The 20,265-nt window shown below is 39.1% G+C and overlaps 1 protein-coding gene across 1 annotated transcript in view; it reads left to right on the top strand.

Moving 5' to 3' along the window:
- The window catches only part of ZFHX4 (zinc finger homeobox 4), a 124,109-nt gene that overhangs the window by 83,565 nt on the left and 20,279 nt on the right, over positions 1 to 20,265 (top strand). The window contains exon 4 of the mRNA XM_088520341.1: positions 15,555 to 15,671. Coding sequence (XP_088376467.1) covers positions 15,555 to 15,671 — 117 coding nt within the window. The remainder of the gene's footprint in view (positions 1 to 15,554; positions 15,672 to 20,265) is intronic.

Raw genomic sequence — 20,265 nt, 5'->3', positions numbered from 1 at the left:
TGAGAAATAAGCAAACAGTAGGAAGAATATCAAATAGAGGGGTTAGGCAAATTAGGCTAGATGAAGAAATGATAAAACAGATTCAACAATCTAAATGAAACAGCGGGACTCTAAATGATACTGTATAGATATGAAGCTGTGTATTGCCTCACTGTAACTTAGTAGGCCAAGTGTTTCATTTTACGTGCTATAAAATTGTTGTAACTGCAATTCTGCTTAAATAAGGGTGGGGACACTTTAAAAGGAAACAAGCTATGTACTGTTTCCATAATCAGAGGAGCCCTAAAATAATTATCAAAGTGTTTTCCACATAGTTGATCTATAATTCATTTGAGGGAAAAAAAACATCACTCCAATAAAAGATTATTTGTCCTCAATTTTTCAAAGGGTTCTTTTTTATTATTGTTATTAACCCAATTATCAAATTTCACAACTTTTTCATTTCTAAACTACTTTTTTTTTTCAGTTGCCTGTAGCTGGAGGGAGAAAACATGGGTGGAGACACTCAGTAAAAAGGTTTTTACAAGGCTTACAGTTCTTCTGAGATCCTGTCAAGCGACTTTAACAGGGGGAAGGTTTTTAGAGGGTGGGTGGTATTTTTTGACAGCCTGTAACGCTGTCAACTCCATAGCTCCAAAGTCAAGAGACTGAGGTACAATTTCTGAGATTAACTGAACAGTCAAATCTGAATTATCTGTGGCAACATTACCTGGCTTGTGGCTCAGGCAGCCCTCATCAGCTGCCCACGCCACTGGCTGCAGCCCCTTGCTCACAGCCATCAAATGCTCTTCCTTCATTAGATACATAGTTATTGGCAATTAGGGGGGAAAAAAAAAAAGTACTGTATCTGTTCTTATAGTGTAATTTACATATGGTTTTGCTTTCTTTGAGTAACCCCACCCCTGTACTACCCTGGGTAATTGAGAGTTGACTAAAATAATTTGGGGATTGGGTTTGAGGCTTTCATTTTGCTTAAGCCTTCAGAAACAGCATTCCTTATTTTCTATTTCACAATTATGGCATAATTCTGTTTTATTTTAAAGTGGAAGTTCACATTCTTGCATAACTCCAGAAGCTGGGACTGTGAGTAATCCATGAGACTTTAAGTAAACCTTCTGAGAGCTGGCCACTCTTGCCACATTTCTGTGACAGGAGACGTCCTCAGGGCTGTTCGCAGTAATGCACATCCGTAACTTCCCTCACTGAAGTCCCCTCATTGACTTTGATGGTTATAGGCTAAGCATCAGGTCTTGGCTTCCAGTAGGGAGCCATTCTTTGGCCCTGACTGACAAAATGACATGTGGAAGGCTGGAAACTGAGCTTTCCATGAATTTTTTTTCTATTCCGAATGAAGCAATACATGAAATCAGCCTTCATGAGAGTTTGATCTGCAAGCCTTTCTGGAAGCAATTCACTGAACGCTTCTGTACCTACGTGCTGTCTTTGAAGTGTTTAACAATTTTATTTTTACCTTTTTCTTTCCTGTTAGGAACTGGGATTTGAGTTCAAGCCTAGTTATTCTGAGTAGTCTCAAGTGATATTGCTTATATGATGAGTAACTTGCAAGGAAGAAGGCCTAGCTAAATCCAACTCCCTTTTCAGCTTGTTTCTCCTAAAGTTTTGATAGCTGGTATTTCAGAAAACTGTAATACATCCTAGGCCCCCAAGTAAATACCTTCAGATCAGTCCTGTTTCTGCTTTTCTTTTTATTTTTTTCTCTCTTTCTCTCTCTCTTTTTTTTTTTTTTTCTTTTTGGAATGCAGCATACTTGGGTCTTTCATAGCTCATAAAACAGTATTGTGATATTAGTCTCATTCTACTTCAAAATTTGACTTAAAATGTCTCAGTTTAATAAAGATAGAGATGATCTTTGCTCCATCAATATCTGAGAGTGTTTTTGTCCCACAGATGCCTAATTAGCAACTGCAGAATGGGTTTCCTTAACATCATGACTCCCGAAATACAGTGTTCAGCTTAATTCCCCCTTTCTTATTGAAGGGTCTCACAATCTAGGAGCAAGTGGGAAATTGCATACTTCTGATTCCTTGTGTGCACAGTTCCTTTTGAAAGCAACTCATGCATTGGTTCATACCTTTCTCATTCATATATGAATAACAGAAAATATTTTAACCTTTTTATGAAGTTCAACTTTGTATCAGCTCTGTGAGGTGGTAGCCAAACAGCAGTCCAAACCTTTACTCCATACCTTTATAAATCTTTGGAAGTGGCACAATCCACACAATCCCTTCAACCTTAGATGTCAGGCTGAAATATCCTGAAGATATTGATATAAAAATTCATTTTTAGCCGTAATCTAAAACACAGTGTTTGCCAGTCTGACAGACTGTGTGTTGCATATGAGCGAATGAGTGCCGAATGCTACCTCACTGTCATGTGCAGCCTAAAACAGATCCTAGCTCAGAACAACCTTGCATGAAGACTGTCTTCCTAGCTCATCGTCTGAGTATAACCATTATGTCCATCTGTATTGCTGGTGGTACTGAGTGTAGCAAATGTGCTGGTCCAACCAGATGTAGGAGCGTGCACAAATCATCTGGATGAATGAAAAGTACGTGTTGACAGCTAATCCTCATCCAAATAGGTTGCCCCATTTGATCTCTTTCACAAATTTTGCGGAGAATTTTGCAGAGACCTCTCAGTCCTCCAACTCATGAATGTAGGACACAGCTTATTGCAAGTACGACAGACAAGCAAAATCTTGAATCTGGTTTCTGTTACAAGTTGAACCACAGCACTGGTTCTTATCTGTAGGACACATTTTAAAAGCTTTTTCATCAGTGGAATAAATCTGTTGTGGGAATTGGAAAGAAAGGTGATTCCTGCCAGCACTTCTTTAGGGCTACTAAGGGGAGTATACTTTGAAGAAGGGGAGTTTAGACAGCAGAAAGTGGTGCCTGCTGTAGCTGCTTTATCTTGCATCTTCACACAGTGAGCTGAATTGTTTGTCCCATCTTTCATTTGTGATCCTTAGAAACATCATCCTCATCAGAAAATCTGACTGACTAGACAGAGCAGCAACATATTAGCTAACTAGGTCTGGGTCTAAAAATAACTTGGTTAATTTTTGTATAATTAAAAAAAAAAAGATCCATGCAATATTTATTTTTTAAAGATAAATTAAGCTCTTTTCCCCATGTCTTGAAAGGAAATCAACATTATATGATCAGACTCTGTATAAGACTAAAAATAGAATTCTTTAAAAATGCATGGATTAAATATACAGTAAGCAGCAGAATTTTATTTTTTTATGAAGGTGCCTAAATTAATCTTGCTCTTATAATAAGCAACTTCATAGGGTTTAAGTTTTTCTTTCTTTCCCCCAGCTTTAGGAAGTTATTGCTGCTTGCTTTACATCATGTTCCACCTTTCAAGTGAAATACTACTATAAACTAGTGGCTATTATAATCCCCAGACCTCAAAGCCTGGCACACATGGTTCTGTGAACACATGATTTGAAACGAGAGGGGCTTTGCCAATGTATTTGTAGGTCAGTGTGTATGGAGGAAATATGTTTTATGAGGACTATAAATCTGATTAAAGGCCAGGTGTTGACCATCTATTTTGCATTGGTAAAAATCCTCTGCGCCAAATGTGTAGGTCTTTGCTAAATAGGTTTTTGCTGATTTCTCTGAAACTATATAGTTTCTGAAAGTTCTCAGCGTTCAGTCTGTGGCTGCTGAGACTGGGCACTTCTGAAAATCCAACCTTGCATTGCTTAAGCCAATTTTGCTGAAGTTTATGGTGAGATGACCAGAAATCTTATTTCAAAATTCAAACAATAACTGTCACAAATATGGCACATCTGCTCAACTGTCATTCTGTCTCAACATTACTGAAGTGAAGCTACATTGTTTTTTATGATTTTAATATGTGTGAATTGACTAGTAAATGTCTGAACATGCTGTTTACAAACTTGACATTAGAACTATTAAATTTCACTAATAGGCACTGATATTTGCCTGGATATAGAAAAAAAACAGGACCTTGTATACTTACTCTAAAACTAACTAACTACAGCCACTGACCATTTTGAAATTCCTAAATCCTATTGCTAATTCCTGCTCCTAAATCAGATGAGCCAGGGTCTTTATGGTGAAGCACATCAGCAAAACATTACACTCCTACAAGAGGTTTCATTCACATCCCTCCTGTGAACCTCAGCATGATTTGTACAGGAAAATCACAGTGCATTGCCTTACAGATTACTGTTGTGCATTTTATAGCTTTATATGGCACTGATTTTGTTCAGATAATGACTTCTGTAAAAAAAAAATACTGTTTGCTGATCTTATACACTCGAATGAAAAAAGAGAATGAAATATCAGTGTAGGAGAGCTATAGGTTTGCTTCTGCCTATCAAAGAAGCCACTGTCATAATCAAGAAGGGCTAATATACATTGTACTACCTTAATTCAGCACCCTGCAGGTATGCAAGGCAAGATATGGTCTTCAATTGAATGGTCACTTAGCATTTTCTCCTTAGCTTCCTGAATGTAAAGAATGGGAGCTGCATGGGAGAGGACGATGAGTATGTGCTGTGAAGGCAGAAACTGTCTTTATAGCCTTACCTTCTGTGCCGAGAAATTCAGATAGTGTTTAGTGAAGGAGGCTTGGGATGCCAGGAAGAGAAATGATGGGTATGTTTAAGACAACTGAAGAAATTGCTTCCATATCTGCCTCTGCTGGAGTGTTCCTGTTTTATCCTAAGCAAGTCACCCTACCCAGACTTTTCACAGGAGTTCTCTGACTGTGTGGCCTTCATTTTCTGAGAGCTTGATTTGAGGCTGTAGTATAGTGTTAAATAAGTGCTGAACACACAGAGCTGCAAATGAAAGCAATCAGTGCTGTGCTTTGAGCATATAAAGTGCTATATATCGCTATGTACTTGGAAAAAATTGGGTCCCATCTGTATCAAACTGAGTTCTCCAAGTTAGTAGGTTTTTTTTTAACCTCAATTTCTTTATATCTCCCATTTGTGAAATAGCAGCATTTCTCACTCATCTTTTAGGGCTGTAATGAAGATATTCATTAATGTTTGTGCAGCAATAAAAGGTCAATAATGAAATGAATATTTTGCTTTTCAGAATGGGTTGAAGAGATGTAGTAAATAAAAAAACGTGGCCACATGTTAAATAGAGGAAAACAAAACCTGAACCAATGCTCACAGCATTGGTTTGTGCAGTGAACAGGACAAGAGTCTTGGCCACAAAATAGCACTTGATCAGAAATTAAAGACTATGTCATACATGAAGTGCCTTTATGCATTTCCTAAGATATTAGAGTATTTGACTTCTGCATTTTATGGATGGTTCTTTAAAAATGGTTTTATGTTTATATACTTTCAATACTTTTTGAGGTCATACTTACACAGAAGAAAATTGTTATTGGATAGTACTATATAGTACTATAGCGACACTCATGTGAGATATCAGCAGGTTTGGATTTGCTACACAAAAAAAATCAGATTGGGGACCACCAGTTCTTGCTTACATTAACCTCCAGTATCTGTGCCTAGCTATCATTATCTCCAGCTACTGTTTTTCCTCCACTTCTCCCACTCTCTTCATACATGTTTTTCCCCACTCCAGCTACATTCACTATTTGTCTTGAGTCTACTTCCTCCTCTCACTCTTCACACTGTTCCTCCTACACTTCCACTCTGCTCTCAGCTCCCTGCCCTCTCATCCATGCTATCTGTCCCCACCAACAACTTTAATATCCCTGCACAAGCTCCTTAGTGTGTCTTAATCCTTTGCCTCAGTCTCTTAGTAGATTCCAGTAGTCTCCTGCAGTCTCCTGGTCCCAGCCAGAAACGCGTAGCTGAGGCACTTAGGGACATGGTTTAGCAGGCATGGTGGTGATGAGTATAGAGTTGGACTTGATGATCTTGAAGGTCTTTTTGAACCTAGAGTCTATGAATCTGTGATCTCCTATGTGCCAGCTTGGTACACCCCATTGATTCCAGTCCTAGCCTCCTGCCTTCTATCTACGTTTCATGTGGTCCTGATTCCCACCTCAGATCCTCCCCCATCTCCTAGTCTTTCACCGTTTCTCTTCCTGGGACCTCCCTATGCTTATTCCTCCACCTCTCTGTTCCTCCAACCGTCCCAGCCGTCACTTCCAGACTTCCTTCATTCCTGCCACACCGATAGCATGGAGGGAAATGTGCTGCTCCAGCAATCAGTTCCCGGCGCTCTGCACAGCAACACAGCAGCAACAGAAAATAAGAAGGGGAAGTTCAGTCTCGCTGCTGTGGTGAATGCTCCCTGAGCGAGCTGCTCGTGCAGGGGAGGGGATGCATTTTGGAAGGACTGGCTAAATTTCAGTGCCCTTGAGAGATGGCAAGGCCACTGCTCAGCACAAGCAGGGCCTGAGTTAAGAGGTGTGCAGGGGTTCAGTAGGATGTGGCTGCACATGCACTTTGGCGAGCTCTCAGTGCCATGGGAAATGCGAGTGTTTCCAGTGATTATGAAATCCTGGGAGAATTTCAGCTCTTTAATACAAGAGGCTTTCAGGAGCAGGGGGAAGCAGGAGTTTTCAAAGGGATGTTGCTTGGCTGAATTTGGGCAGATTTTCACACGATGCCAGACTGAAACACCATCCTGCCTGTTGAATTTGGGGTCCTAGTTTAAAATCATCAAAACAGATTTCCAAAAAATAAAAAGTGAATTTATTTGTCCTGTTCCTGTTGTCAGAAGTAGCTGAATCAAAATTGCTGAAATTTTCCAAAAAAATGCATAGGATATCCAACCGGCAGCAGAGACTCAGCACAGCAAATTTCAACCAAAAGAGTCAAAGTTTGCGAAAGTTCTAAGCAAATGAAAAGACAGCTGGAAGGTAGGAAGTGTATGTTAACCTTCCAAATGAGTGTTTGAAGTTGTCAGCTTGTTTGCAGCTATTAAGAATAATTTTTAAGTTCAGGTCCTTCAGAGAAGCTTTCTCTGAAATACTTTCAGTGCTATCAACAGAACCACCTCACAAGGCATTTCAGGGTCCTAGCTAAATTGACACTGGCAATTTTTGTTCATTAACTCCTTGTGAGCAGGGTTCTTTCAGCAGAAATGGACTTATACGTTCACAATGAAAACTAAGGTGGAAGGTTGTTATTTATATATCTGGGTGATATCACTATATCTGGGAGGAAAAGGAGCATTCAAAGGAGATATCTGACTTTCATCATGTAGCAAAGGTAGAATTAGTGCAATATATTGAATGGTGGAGAATAGAAAAATTAAAAAGAAGAGGAAGTGAAAAAGAGAAGAAAATATCTAGTATGTTGCGCTGCTTTAATAAAACATAAATGTATTAGTACAAATGAGGTCACTGTGCTATTCTGTTGCAGTGACACAAGAAGCTTGAAAGCAAACCTGGGTGAACAGAACTGCTTGAGTTGGCACTGGGAGTCCTTGAAATAACTGGCATTTTTGAATTTAGGGAATCCAAATGTGTAGGCAGTCTGCTCTGCTTCAGTATTTTTGAATCACCTGTCATGGCACTATCTGGGAATTAACTGATATTGTCCATTTTCAGAGCATGCTAGGTGAGTGGCTCTCACAGATTCAGCTGTGGACTGGAGTTTCAAGTCTCCAAATAATTCATAGTTACAAACTATCTAGCAAGAAATGGTAGCAAGAGAAGATTAGATGTAGATGCTGAAGCTCTAGAACAGCAAGAATCCCATAGGCTTTTGTGGATGGTGAGGACAGAACTGTAGCATCTTTTGACTATGAATCAAATGCTATGACGGAAATCAAGAACATGCCACGATACTAAATAATGTCTGATTAATGACACAAAATATTGACTATTATCCAAATTATCCAGATTGGGAGTAGGAGGTAGGGAAGGGAGGGACAGAGAAAGAGATGAGAAGGAGCAGGGAGTCAGCAAGGTTTTGCTCAGTTCTTGCAGGAGACTTTTGGATGAATTTGTCGTGGCAGTCTTGTTGAAGATACGTATCACCTAACCACTGCAATCTGGGTTGGAGGGGAAAACAAAAGTACTTATATTGTCTTCTCCCCCACTTCCAAAAACAAAAGAAAAAGACATTTAGTGCATGTGTATGTTAAGCCAAAAATTTGAATTGTGAAGATTTGGTGATATCTGAAAAAAAAAAGGTTGTAAAAAATCCTTGGACTGCTATATGTGCCATAGAATATTTGTAAAGTCATTCAGGAAAAAAAAATCTTCAAAGTTTTTTTTTTTAAAAAGAAACATAAAAAATAGAAAAAAATATCTATATTCAAGAAAAATTTGTATTCACTGGAAAGAAAGAACCCACTTCTGCCTGTGACACTTAGCATCAGGAAGACAGAATATTCAAACTGGAGGGAGGTGGTTTAGCTACATAACAAGCCATAGTACAAGAATCTATTAAGGTCAGAAAAAAAATCCTTAAAAATGGAAATACAGCTGAAGTAGCATTAATAAAACTGAAGATAGGGTTTGGCTAAGAGGAATAAATTCATGAAGGTACATAGCTCAGTAGGCATTGTCAAAGTACCTAGGAAGTAGAAAGCCTGCAGAAGAGTATTTAGGTTTGCTGGCTCACCAGAGAGTAAAGAGTCAATCCAAAATGATCAAGAGATGGCAAAGAAAATAAATTCCTTTACTATTCTCAAAAGACAAAGGAGAAATACATGCACTTACAGAATTCTTTACAGATAATTTCAGAGACATGCTGTTGGTGAGCCAAAAAGAGGTACATAGTTCAGAAAGAAAATTTGGAAGGTAAATGAGAAGGATTTCAGAGAGGAACCCAAAAGCTGAGTTGCTGATAAAATATGTCACTAAAATGACATTTTAAATAAACTGTTAATTAACATTGTGGACTTCCTTGTAAATATCCTCTAAAGGAGTATTCTGGAAACTAAGAATGTGAGTGCTTCTTTCACCACATATATGAGGTTTTGGAAACTGCTCAAGCCAGGAGGTAGCAAAAAGTACAAGAAATCAGGAACTGTCGAAGCATTTCTATGTGAAGGGATTTTGAAAACACAGATTGAGCAGCAATACAGGAAAGTAAGACAAAAGGTATACAGCAAGTTAAATGATGTTGTGAAGATCCAGAATTTACCTCTCTCTCAATGTGAGGAATAAACACCCCAAAAAATGGTGAAGATCATGAAGGTCATGAGGAGACTTTTGTCACCTTCCTGAGTCCTGGGTGAAGATTTTATTCTCAGTTTCAATCCCCTAACTTCTAGCATTAACTGCAATGCCAAAGTGGAAACCTTTCCACCCTAAACACTGAAGTTTGCTTTAAAATCATGCTACAGTCAGATTTAGACACAGGCCGATTCAGTTTACCTAAAATGTGTGTTGGCCCCTAGAAGTACCTCTCTCTCTCTCTCTCTCTCTCTATTCACCAGGGAAGAAATTTAGAGATGCACATAAAACTAGGCAGGGTGAACCCACACCAGCATGTTGGACAAGAACTAGCAATGAGGTTTAATTTTATGCTCAAAGTGATGGAAGTTTGTTAGTTTTCCTGTCAGACAACACTAATGTTCTCCATAACCTCTGCTGATGGGAGAAACAGCAGTGTCTATGAACCATAATGGCATCCAAAAGAAAAGTACTGATGAGTTGGAAAAGTTAGACTATTCTCAGTATAGATTCATGCTTCAATGCCTTTCTCAAAGTGGCCAAGTAAGAAAAGTATCCCTTTTTGCATAATAAATGATTAACTGTACATTTCCAATCACATCTGGAAAACATTGCTGAGCTTCATTCTAAAATAGCTGACATTCTCTGTTAATGGTTTTGTCAGCGTATGATCCTTTTGCCTCTTGCAAAATATTTGATAAATATTAACATAAAAATAAACAAGAAAAAGAACAGATTTTCCACTTTTTTGATAAAGCAGTATGGCTCAGCATTAGCTTACCAACATTTTTCCACATTTTACACCATTTTTCACAGTAAAAACACTTTTCCCATTTTTTTTCTGGGAAGATGGGAGGGAGACTAGAAAGCAGTCAATCCCAGCCAGCAACAAGAGAAAGGGAGAGTGTATGCAGCAGCCAGACTCAGAAGGACACTCCACCCCTCTAAACTTCTGGGGAGAACATTCCCTTTGCTTTGCAAACAGTTGGAAGTGAACTGTGGCTATATTGGGGGGGGGGGCGGGGAAAAAGTGGAGAAAAATAGATTAGAAAATAATAAAAAAGTGCTGGTCTGATTAGCCCTCCAGAAGTTAAAGAAGAAAAAGAAGTAAGAGCAGATGAGAGCTCTTTCTCTGGGCAGCCAGAAGGGTGAGGCTGAGTGTGGCAAGCGGGGAATACGGGTTGCTGGGTGGGGTGAGTGGATGAAGTGGGTGTGATTTGTGACAAATCACGGGTGTGACACGGGTGTGATGATTGAGCCACCTCCCTGCACGGCCAGCTTCGCAGGCAGCCTTCTCCGAACTGCCTCTGTGTTTCCACAAGAAGAAAATAAAGCACAAGATCACTATAAAAATTCAAAGGATGCACCACAAGGCAAAATGGCAGAATTTGATACTAACTGCCTGTTCGCACTTTCTGGCCAATGTGACCATCGTCACTTAATTATAGGCTTGTTTGTGGGAAATTCAGCCTTCTAATCGCTATAGTTTTAAATATAACACAGTGATTAGAAACAGTTATTAACGAGTTGGTGCCGTTATTCCCCCTGAGTCCCGCAATGAGAAATTAGAAATCCTATTTGAAGATGAAATACGACCACTAGAGGATGGAGTCCAGACCCTGAATGAGTGCAGCATCCTGTTCCTAATGTGTGCTCTGCGAGAAGAGCCAGAAAATCTAACAAATATTTCCTTGAATATTTGTGAGAATTAAGAAGTCAGAGAAATGCTGTATCCACTAAGCAGTGTAAATAGGATAATCTAGAAGTAAATTCACAAACCTTTCTATTAAATATATTTTCTTTTCTCACATATTCTATGTGTTTTTCCTCTTCATTTTCTTTTGTTATTTGTTTTTCCTGTTCCTACATTACCTGCCATCTGTCCATCTCTCCAGTCCACCCTTCCTTTATCTTTGGCTGTTGGTTACCTTTTCATCCTGACAGTTGATCTCAATGAGCCATTCCTTCTTCGAGTTGAACTTCGTATATACCTGTACTGAACATATATGGATGCCTTTGACTCATCTGTTTACTGAACATATTGAATAACAAGCCCCAATTATTTTTTTAAATCTCTCTCTCATTTCCTATTTATTTACTTACTACTTTTGTCAATTGATTTATTCCTTCCCCATCCATCCGGCCCTCAGCCGCAAACACTTGCTTAATCTTGCTCTCTCTTTCATAACCACAATTACTCACCCACAACTAGTAGATCAACCTTGCTTAGGAAATTGGAAGGGGCAAAAGGGATATGTACTTATATATTTATATGTGTGTGTATATACTTATGCATGTATGTAAGTAATCTTCGGACTAAAAGAGGAACTACTGGCAGTTGATTGATATGTCAATGATGTTTAAAAAAATACCCTTGAAAATATGTTCTTGAGATAGGCTTGGAGACAGACTCCCTATGATGCACATCAATAGGGAAACTTCTCTGGTAACACATGAAAATGTGACTGATATGCCTCCCTGATTATCTGCATGCCTTTAGATTAAAGGAGAGAAGATTGTTTTGATTTTGCCATGTCTTAATTTAACTGTTGAGCATTTTATTCAAAAAAAAATAGTATTTGTTTCTCTATCCCAACCCTTGGATGCTATGGTGGATGCATTTATTCTTTTATTTGTAACCGAGCAAGTCAGGCTTTTCTAATCTGCATTTGAATACTTATCTAGTTTTGCTGCTATGTATGTGTGCCATTCAACTTTGCCTGTCTGAGGCCTAGACTTTGCAATTGAAATCTTCAGGCGACTTGACTTCATTGGACTGAGAAAGGTCACTGGGGTCTTCCTTCATAAAATTGGCATTGAACTGGAGCCCAAGAGTGTAGATCAACATATTAAAGTATATGACGTAGAATATGTAATATGCAATATCACCCGATTAACATTACTTCTGAAGTTTCTCTTTTCCGTTTTCCCTTGTATGACAGTTTCAGAGCAGTTAACCTCATTTTTGTGTTTAATTCTAAGGCGGTTGCAGGGAAAAAAAAGTTGATAATGGCTAAGTTCAAGAGAGCCAACATCAAAAGAAGTTTTCAACATTTAGACAAAATAAAACCAGGTGTGAATAAAATATCATATTGCAATAGTAAGTGTTATTAAAGCCATTAAAGTACTTTTGAATCCGGTGCTCTATTCATTTTCAAAGCTGACATTTGTAAATGTATATAGGCAGGACTCTTGTAAATTTAAAACAGAGCGTTAGGACTTGTCCTGGAATCTGCAGCACCATCATATCGTATTTTGTTGATTTTGTATCTTTGAGCAGGAGCTACCACATTTTTATAACTGAATAATAGCCTTGTTGGTTAGCGTACTTAGTAAGAGCAAAAAAAGTCACTAAAAACAGCCAGGAGTAGGAACTTAACGCTGCCTTTGATAGCCCGCTTCATTAGATAGCCTTGATATTTATTCTAACGAATGGTCTTAAGGATTTTCTTTCGTAAATTTGTTGTTTTTAAGCGAGGGCTGTTGTATCTCCTTCCCATCCGGCTCTCAGAAATGTGGCGACAGCGTGAATCTCAGAGAGGCTTTCTGTAATTTTCAGGGAAAATATGAGAAGTTGCATTATCATTTTTGCCTATGAAATTTATTTCTGGAGCGGATGCCATACATATTTCTGAAATGAATGCCAAATGTATTTTCCAGAAGGGAGCGCCACTGAAAGCCGAAGCAGGCAATTTATACCGGCGCATAATAATGATATTAATTTTTATGGTGTGTATAAGTTACATTTTGATTAGTTTTTTGCATGATTAAAAATTTGCAAAGCCTTTATGGCCCCCAGGAGCCTACCTGTAATAAACAGCTCTCACCTTCCAAGCCATAAACCGGGGCTGCAGCGCTGGAGCATTAGAGCTAATTGCCTCGCTACATCAAAGGGAGCACCACAAGACGGAGAAAAATCGCCGGCGGGGGGCGGGGGGCACGGGGGCCGGCTTCACCTCCAAAGGTTACGTGTCTGTGGCTTGGCGGAGCCCTGTAAAGTTATGGCCTCGGAACTGCTGTTTGCGATTAAGTTGATGGGGAAAGTCTATCCCGCGATCTCTCCCTGCTGCTGACACAGAGTCTTTGTTCGCATTCAGATTTCTCAAACTGTTGCCAGGGTCAGGCCGAGGTCAGACACCGCGATGATGTATAGGAGAACATGTCTGGGAATTTCTCTCACACTTAAAACACATACCAGGAAAAGCAGGAGAGCACCCTGCAAAAAATTGTCTGATGAGACCCAGATGATACTGTAGCTTTTCTTTTAGTACCTTCATAATTTTCTTTCGCTTCTCCTGACACGCACACAATGTTTTATTAATGTGTGCCACGATAGCCCTTACAATTTTATGTCCCCTCAAGATAAGGACACTCAGTAGCACTTTGACACTTCATTTTCCAGCCCGGGGGGATTGGGCCAGTAAATCTAGGAAAAGCAGCAATGCGTCCGCTCCCAAGGATGAGCCGAGGAGGAATTGCCAAGGGCCGCGGCAGGCCACGGGGCCTGACACCGGAGCGGAGCCCGGAGCGCGCCCAGCAGCCGCGCGGCCCGATCCCGAGCCGCATCCGGAGCCGCGCCGTCCTGCCAACCTCGCGCGCGGCCGCGCTCCCCGCTGCGCCCGAGGAGCCTCCGGGCTTTGATGAGCGCGCGCCGGGGCAGGGGCCGCGAAAACAGCACCACGTGTCCTTCCGTTATGGTGGCATTTTTTAATAAACGTTTGTCTGCATCTGTAGATAGGCATATCCGTATTTGTATATTTGCAGTTATTTTTGAAAGCAGGGACCCGCTTTCTCCCCACGTTGTGTAAAAAATGCAGCGTGGAAGTTTGCTCGTTGCCTGCTCGTTTTAGGGTGTCATTGATCTGCGGTTGGGGAACTCTTTGGCTTTGGTTCGGTGTCCAAAACTGCAGCCCCAATATTTATTTATTTATTTGTTTGTTTTTCTTTTCCCCACCTAGGAAAGCTTTCACAGAGAGTAGAGAGCCGGGTTCAGCCCATCGATCGGAGGGTTGTTTGCCCGGGCGTACGGTTTCAGCGCATGGCTGGCGAGCGAGGCACTAAGTAGCAATTTTTTTGTGCTCAGCTGCTACATATGACAGAGGATATTTCATTCGGCTGTCAGAATGTTATTAATAAAACATGGGGTGCGAAGAGGGCCACTATTTCCCCTTTCAATCACTATAGCATTTACAATGAAAATTTTATGCAGTGTGTAATTTTCAGTTAATGCTTGACACTTAAAATGTCGGTAGCTGCATTTTGTATGGTTCCTGAAGGGTTAATTGTATCATGTTCCCTGCATAAAAGCTCTGCTTATCAAAAGTGAATAGAAGAGTGTATGCAAATGTGTGTCTGTGACCTTTTGCCTTTCCAGGGTTAATTTATATGGTCATTAAAGATTTTATGAAATTGAGCAGCCTGGTGCTTTGAATCCCATTTTACCTTCACCTCCTAATTTATATAATTCTTACCTGAACGGGGAAATATGATTTTTATTTTTTTGTGCTGCAATGAAAACAGCATGCTGTGCTGTAGGGAGTTGCAAGTCTGGTTATCTGGCATTACTCAGATTGCTAAAAATTCATTAAAATGTGACATCAGCACAGTGAGAGACAAATGATCACAGGATGAAAAGGAACAGTGGGCCTTTCACGGATTAGTGCTACACAGCCCCAGCATAGAAGCTAACTGCATAAACAGATTAATCCACCAGTAGCAGCATAGCTAAGATTTACAGAATAATTAAATAGGGTTGAGTTACTGTGAAGATTTCCATGTAATCTAGCTGGTGTGAACACGTAAGTGAGGTGTGGGTAATGCGGCTTCCTTAGAAGCCATAGACCAAGTGGCATCATTTATCCTGCATAGCTCCCCCTGGAGACAGAATTTGAGACTTCTCTAGCAAAGCCAGAGGTTTATATTTAATACAGTACCTAATACCTAATACTTACTTACTGCAATTAGCAGGATACTGCTACACTAATAGGATTTATGCTCCAATTCCCCTTTTTTCCCCTCCTTCTTTTTTTTTTTTTTTTTGGCTCCAAGATACGTTTTTGCATGTGCTTTCTTTTGTTCAAGTCTGTATGGGGTGTGTGCACGTGTGCGTGCGTGCGTGTGTGTATTTCAACACAAATCACTTCTAGGCAAAGAATATGAAATGACAAGCTTTAAATCTGTCACCCTGGTGAAAGGTGGATCTTCTGATAAAGACATGTTTAGAATTTCTGAGTGCATTTTGAGACATTGCAAGTTATTCGTAATTAATGCCCAGTCACTTTAAACTGCTTCTCTTTTCCTGTTTCTTTTCTTCCCCTCCCTTCTTTTGGACACTGTCTTTTAGCACGGTTCTTATTAAAGGAAAAATTTGAATTGCTGTTAAACGGTCACTAAGTAAGTTAGATCTTTTCTGTGCTTATCCACAGAAGAACAAGGTGAAGATACAGAAGGGTCTGCTAAAAGTGCATCAGTGGCTGTTGCTGATGATAAAGACTCAAGTGAGAGAGACAATAGCGAAGTCAAAAAATCTGGTAAAGACTCTGGTAAGATGCTTGAATTTTGTCTTTCTTCTTTTTCAGCTTATTAAATGCTCTTTCATTTTAAACTGTCTGGACATTCCCACTACTATTCACTGCATGTGCATTTTGCATGTGATTTCTATCAGTAGCCTCCCATTGACCTATTTTTAATCATAACCATCTGACAGGATAGATGCGGATAAGTTGAAGAATATTACAGGACGACCAGTGAGATTATTTTTTAATCAAATCAGTTTGTGTGCTTGTAATTTTTTAAGCGCCTTTCATTAATCTTAGCTGTACTTGTGATTCCTCTGATGGCATATTAATTTTTCATAAGCATAGGATTAGGTACCACTTGAATTTTTTCTTCAATCAAGTTTTGCCCCCCTTGTAACCCAAAGAATGTGGATTTTTTTGTTATTATTATTTTTTGCTCCTGCTGTCTGATCGGTTACTTTCAAGAATCTGGCCTCTTCCTGCGCATTTATTTGAGGCATTTTGAAAAAAATACACAAAATCCAGTGAAAAAGTTTGCAGATGATTCAGCCTAAGAAAGAGGAAATATCATTGAAAACGGATTATGGGTTGGGTAATTTTGAGCTCCTGGAATAGACAAAGCCCAGTAATGAAAGCTACTGTCTTTGAAAACAAAACCCCCATGTCATGACATTTACTTGTGCACAAACAAACCTAGGGCCAGCATCTGGTGTAGATACCCAAGGCTTTTTCAGTGTTTGATTTGGCAAATATGTGACTTCATCCATGCTTTTTATGTATGAGATGGAAATCTATGGTCACAATGAATATTACATTGGCTACTTTTGCCACATGCTATACCTAGTTACATTATGTTGGATTCACTGAAGTAGAAGAAGTGCTGAAACAGGTTGAAGCCTATTAGTTTCAGGTAGTCATATATCTTTTCCTTGTATTTCAATGACAGCAGCATACAAAGGAGGTTGTATTCTCCATAAAGACATATAGTTATAGAGAAATTATCATTTTACACACAAGTTTATTTACACCCAAATTCTCCCATCTTGTAATTTGCTCTTTACATAATAAGCATTTTTGGATTTGTTTCAAAAACAATTTATAGATGGCCCTTTTCATGGCAAATTAATTCGGAAAACTGATTTAAGTCTCAGAACCTGCTTTAAGTTTGCTTGTCGATGTGTTAAGGCCTATCACAGTTTAGAACTCCAGCTGCTTTTCAGTTGCTTTATTTTCTGAGATCAAGAGACTGAAGAAAGACTGATGATGACAAGGGTGATATTGAGCAAGAAATTGTGTTGTGATTTAAAATATATATCCCCCTTGGCTGGCTCTTTTACTTGGAAGGAGCTGTCTGCAGTGCAGTAAAGCCGTGCTCCGAAGATGGCCTAGGTCCTCCTGCACTGTCTCCTCAGTGGGCTGTCCTGGAAATTGAGTGAGGGAGAGATGACCACCATGAGGAGCCTATGTTTTTCACCAGAGACTCTGCCTAGGGAAGATGCAAAGCACTTCAGGGAGCTGATCGGCCCTCCCCTTGTTTTAGGCAAGGCCATTTATAGTTGTTCAAGAAAGAAGATGTTAAAGTTCCAGCGGAAAAAAAAAAAATAAAAATGATGGAATCTAGAAAAAGTACTGAAGGGGAATTCTCAGAATTCCATCAGGATTAGCTGCTCAGAAGAGCCAAGTTTAATTAGGACAAACCTATATCCAGAGGCCTACTGGGTGCACTACAGAAAAGAAAAAAAAAAACAGCATAATTGTTCTTCATTCCCGTGCCAGCAATTACACAGATAACTTTGCAGTTAGATTCATGCAAAAACAAAGGTAGAAGTACATGATTGCCTTTGTGCTTTACACAAAATAGATTGCACAGTAAAACCTTAAGCCTTTTAGAAACTTTTATTTTCCTATTCTGAATTCTACATACGAAACATTCAGACCATCATCTTCATTTTCACTCATCTGACAAGTATTTCTAATGACTGCATAACTGCTTATGTATAATTGAATGTTAATTTGGGCTTTCTCATGAACTGAATGTTGCAAGTCTTGCCAAAGAAATCTCAGGAAAACCAATAAATTAATCACAATACTAACAAGTTAAACAGGAAAGTGTTTGACCCCTCTTTAGCATAGATTCTATTAGACGAGAAAGGATTAACATGTATTTAGTAACAGAATGTTTGTGTAAGCTGTTGTGCTGTATTGCTTACCTTATCTCAAGGAGTAGAGCTTTCAAAATGAGACTTGGCAATATGCAAGTTATATTTGTTGAATATTCATTCAGAATAGAAAAGCCTACTAATGCCTCATTTATATTGTCATTTAAATCTAGTGCCACTTTAGATTAATTATAATCCAAATTACAGCTCTATGCAGTGCAAGAATTAATATGGAATTTATCCAGATTAATACATTTGCATTGAAAATGTAATATGTCTCTGCCATGGCTAAGGGGAGCACTTTTTAATAAGGTAGTAAACATGAGGAAGGATGGAAATTAACCTTCATTATTGCAATGAAAATTATCCTTTCATTCTACTCTAATTAGAAAGAATACTCCACCAGTAATTATAATTTTAGAATTATTTTGAGGCTGAATAACATCATCTGATGTGTCAGAAATCTTAAATTATGCAATCTTTATCAAATACATAGATTCATAAATAGCAAAATAGTATTTTGATTATAGGTACTCCAGGATTTTATTTCATTAGCATACATATTTTATTAGCTTTTTACTCCATGTTAGTAACAGAAACAGTTTTATTTTTTAGGGGGGCTTCAGAGTTGTTAAGAAGGTCGTGGCATCTGAATTGCAGTGAATTATGTCATTTTTGTATTAGCGATCTTACACAAGTTAAATAATTCTGTAACTGACAGGTAATCATTGACTAGTCTATTTCATGGTGCTTATTTATAATTAAACTTAGTTTTTGAGTTAAATGTATTGAAATTACATTATTCATCTAAAATAATGCTGTGCACTTTACTTAATAAAATGAATGATGGTTTCTGTTCCAAAATTAGGGAGAAAACAACAAATAATGACTCTCAAGAATAAAAAGCACTTATTTAAAGCACAAATAACAACTGATTTTGGCCTTTTTCTACAGCTGCCTATTAAGAGCAGTGTGCTGGGGGAGTACCCCAGTGTAAAAGCAGTGCTGCGTTGTGTGCTTGGGCCCTTGATGTTTTTTCTCCTCCCTGCCACCATGCCTGCAATACTGTAACTTTGTCCAGACTGCCTACGGGAAGCTTGTTAAAACAGAGAATTCAGCCTAGAAAGCAGGAAGTAGAGGCAGTGAGATGAGGCCACACAATGCAATAACAAGGGCGTTTGACTATCAAATAGAAGCAGATCGTCCTTCAATTTTGGCGCAGGTACTTGGGAAAAACAAAGACCTGTTGCAAAGTGCTGCTGCAGCGGCGGCAACTGGGGTTTGGGGTATTTGGGCTTCACTTGAGGCAGGTACAAGAGGCTTCCCAGGTGGCAGACTGAAGGCTCAGCCCCAGCTTTGCAAGGCTCAGCAGCTGGTACTTTTGGCCAGGTGCGAATTTGGTCATTTAAAAAGCAATGGCATGTAGGGCTGAGCAGATCCAAAACAAGCAGAGCAACAAAGCCTTTGTAAATTCCAATGATTTGTATAAATATCAGAGTAAACATAGTAAAAAGTTGTGCTTTGTTTCGCATTTATTGACCCAGCGCAGTGTTTTATAACTCTAAGGTTTTATTATACTAGCCACAAAAGAAAATGTAACCAAAAAATTACTTGTTTTCATAGAAACAAGAACTATGAGTTTCATGATTATTATTGGCCCTTTGAAATAATGAAGTTATCATACCCTCGGTTGGAAAACGATGTCTAATATTAACTTTGTGTGTGCCCAGGCACACAGAGCACACTCTAAGCCCCATTTCACTAGCTGTTACGTACCAATGCCAAAACGCAATTAAATGCACTTTCTTGGAGTAGAATTGGGATCCTAATTCCTGTGACAAATTGTTGAGAAGGATCTAGCCCCGTGAGGGACAGAGTCAGAGGAATTGTTTTATTTTGAATTTTAAATTCAGCTAGCTGTATAACAGTGTCAGTTTACACCAGCTGCGATTTTGGCCCAGTTGTCTGTAAAAAAGAACATTTTAAAAATGACATACAATAAAGGTAAGAGACAGTAGTCAGTTGTTGGACATTTTTGACAGTTGGAGATGAAGAAAGGTTAATAATCTGAACCCATTCTTCTAAAACCTGAAAAGCACCCTTTCTCTGTTAATACAGTTTGTCACGTTTTTACTTCCCCTAATTCTCGCCATTAGGTCACTTACTTAAATAATAACAGTGTATTGCCAAGTAAATACCGATAGGCTAGAGAGTACTGAATTATCATAAACCACACCGAATAATAAAATGGTGGCGTATGGTACTGTGTCGTGTATATTATGCCTTTAAGCCTCACCAGTCCTTTCGCTCTTACAGAGCAACCTGTATGAGGCCTCCAGGATCAGTGTCTTAGAGTGTAAAAATTCAACGGTGCTCCAGAAGGCAGCTTGTTCAGATGTTAAACTGATGTTGACAAATCAGTCATTAAAAGTAGGAAAATATGACACGAATAAAATTTA

The sequence above is a fragment of the Tinamus guttatus genome, unplaced genomic scaffold (assembly GCF_059628265.1).
Source record: "Tinamus guttatus ecotype Peru unplaced genomic scaffold, ASM5962826v1 Tinamus_guttatus_pri_ptg000086l, whole genome shotgun sequence".
NCBI lineage: Eukaryota > Metazoa > Chordata > Aves > Tinamiformes > Tinamidae > Tinamus > Tinamus guttatus.
The sequence above is the reverse complement of the archived record's forward strand: the minus strand, read 5'-3'. Positions and strand labels throughout refer to the sequence as shown.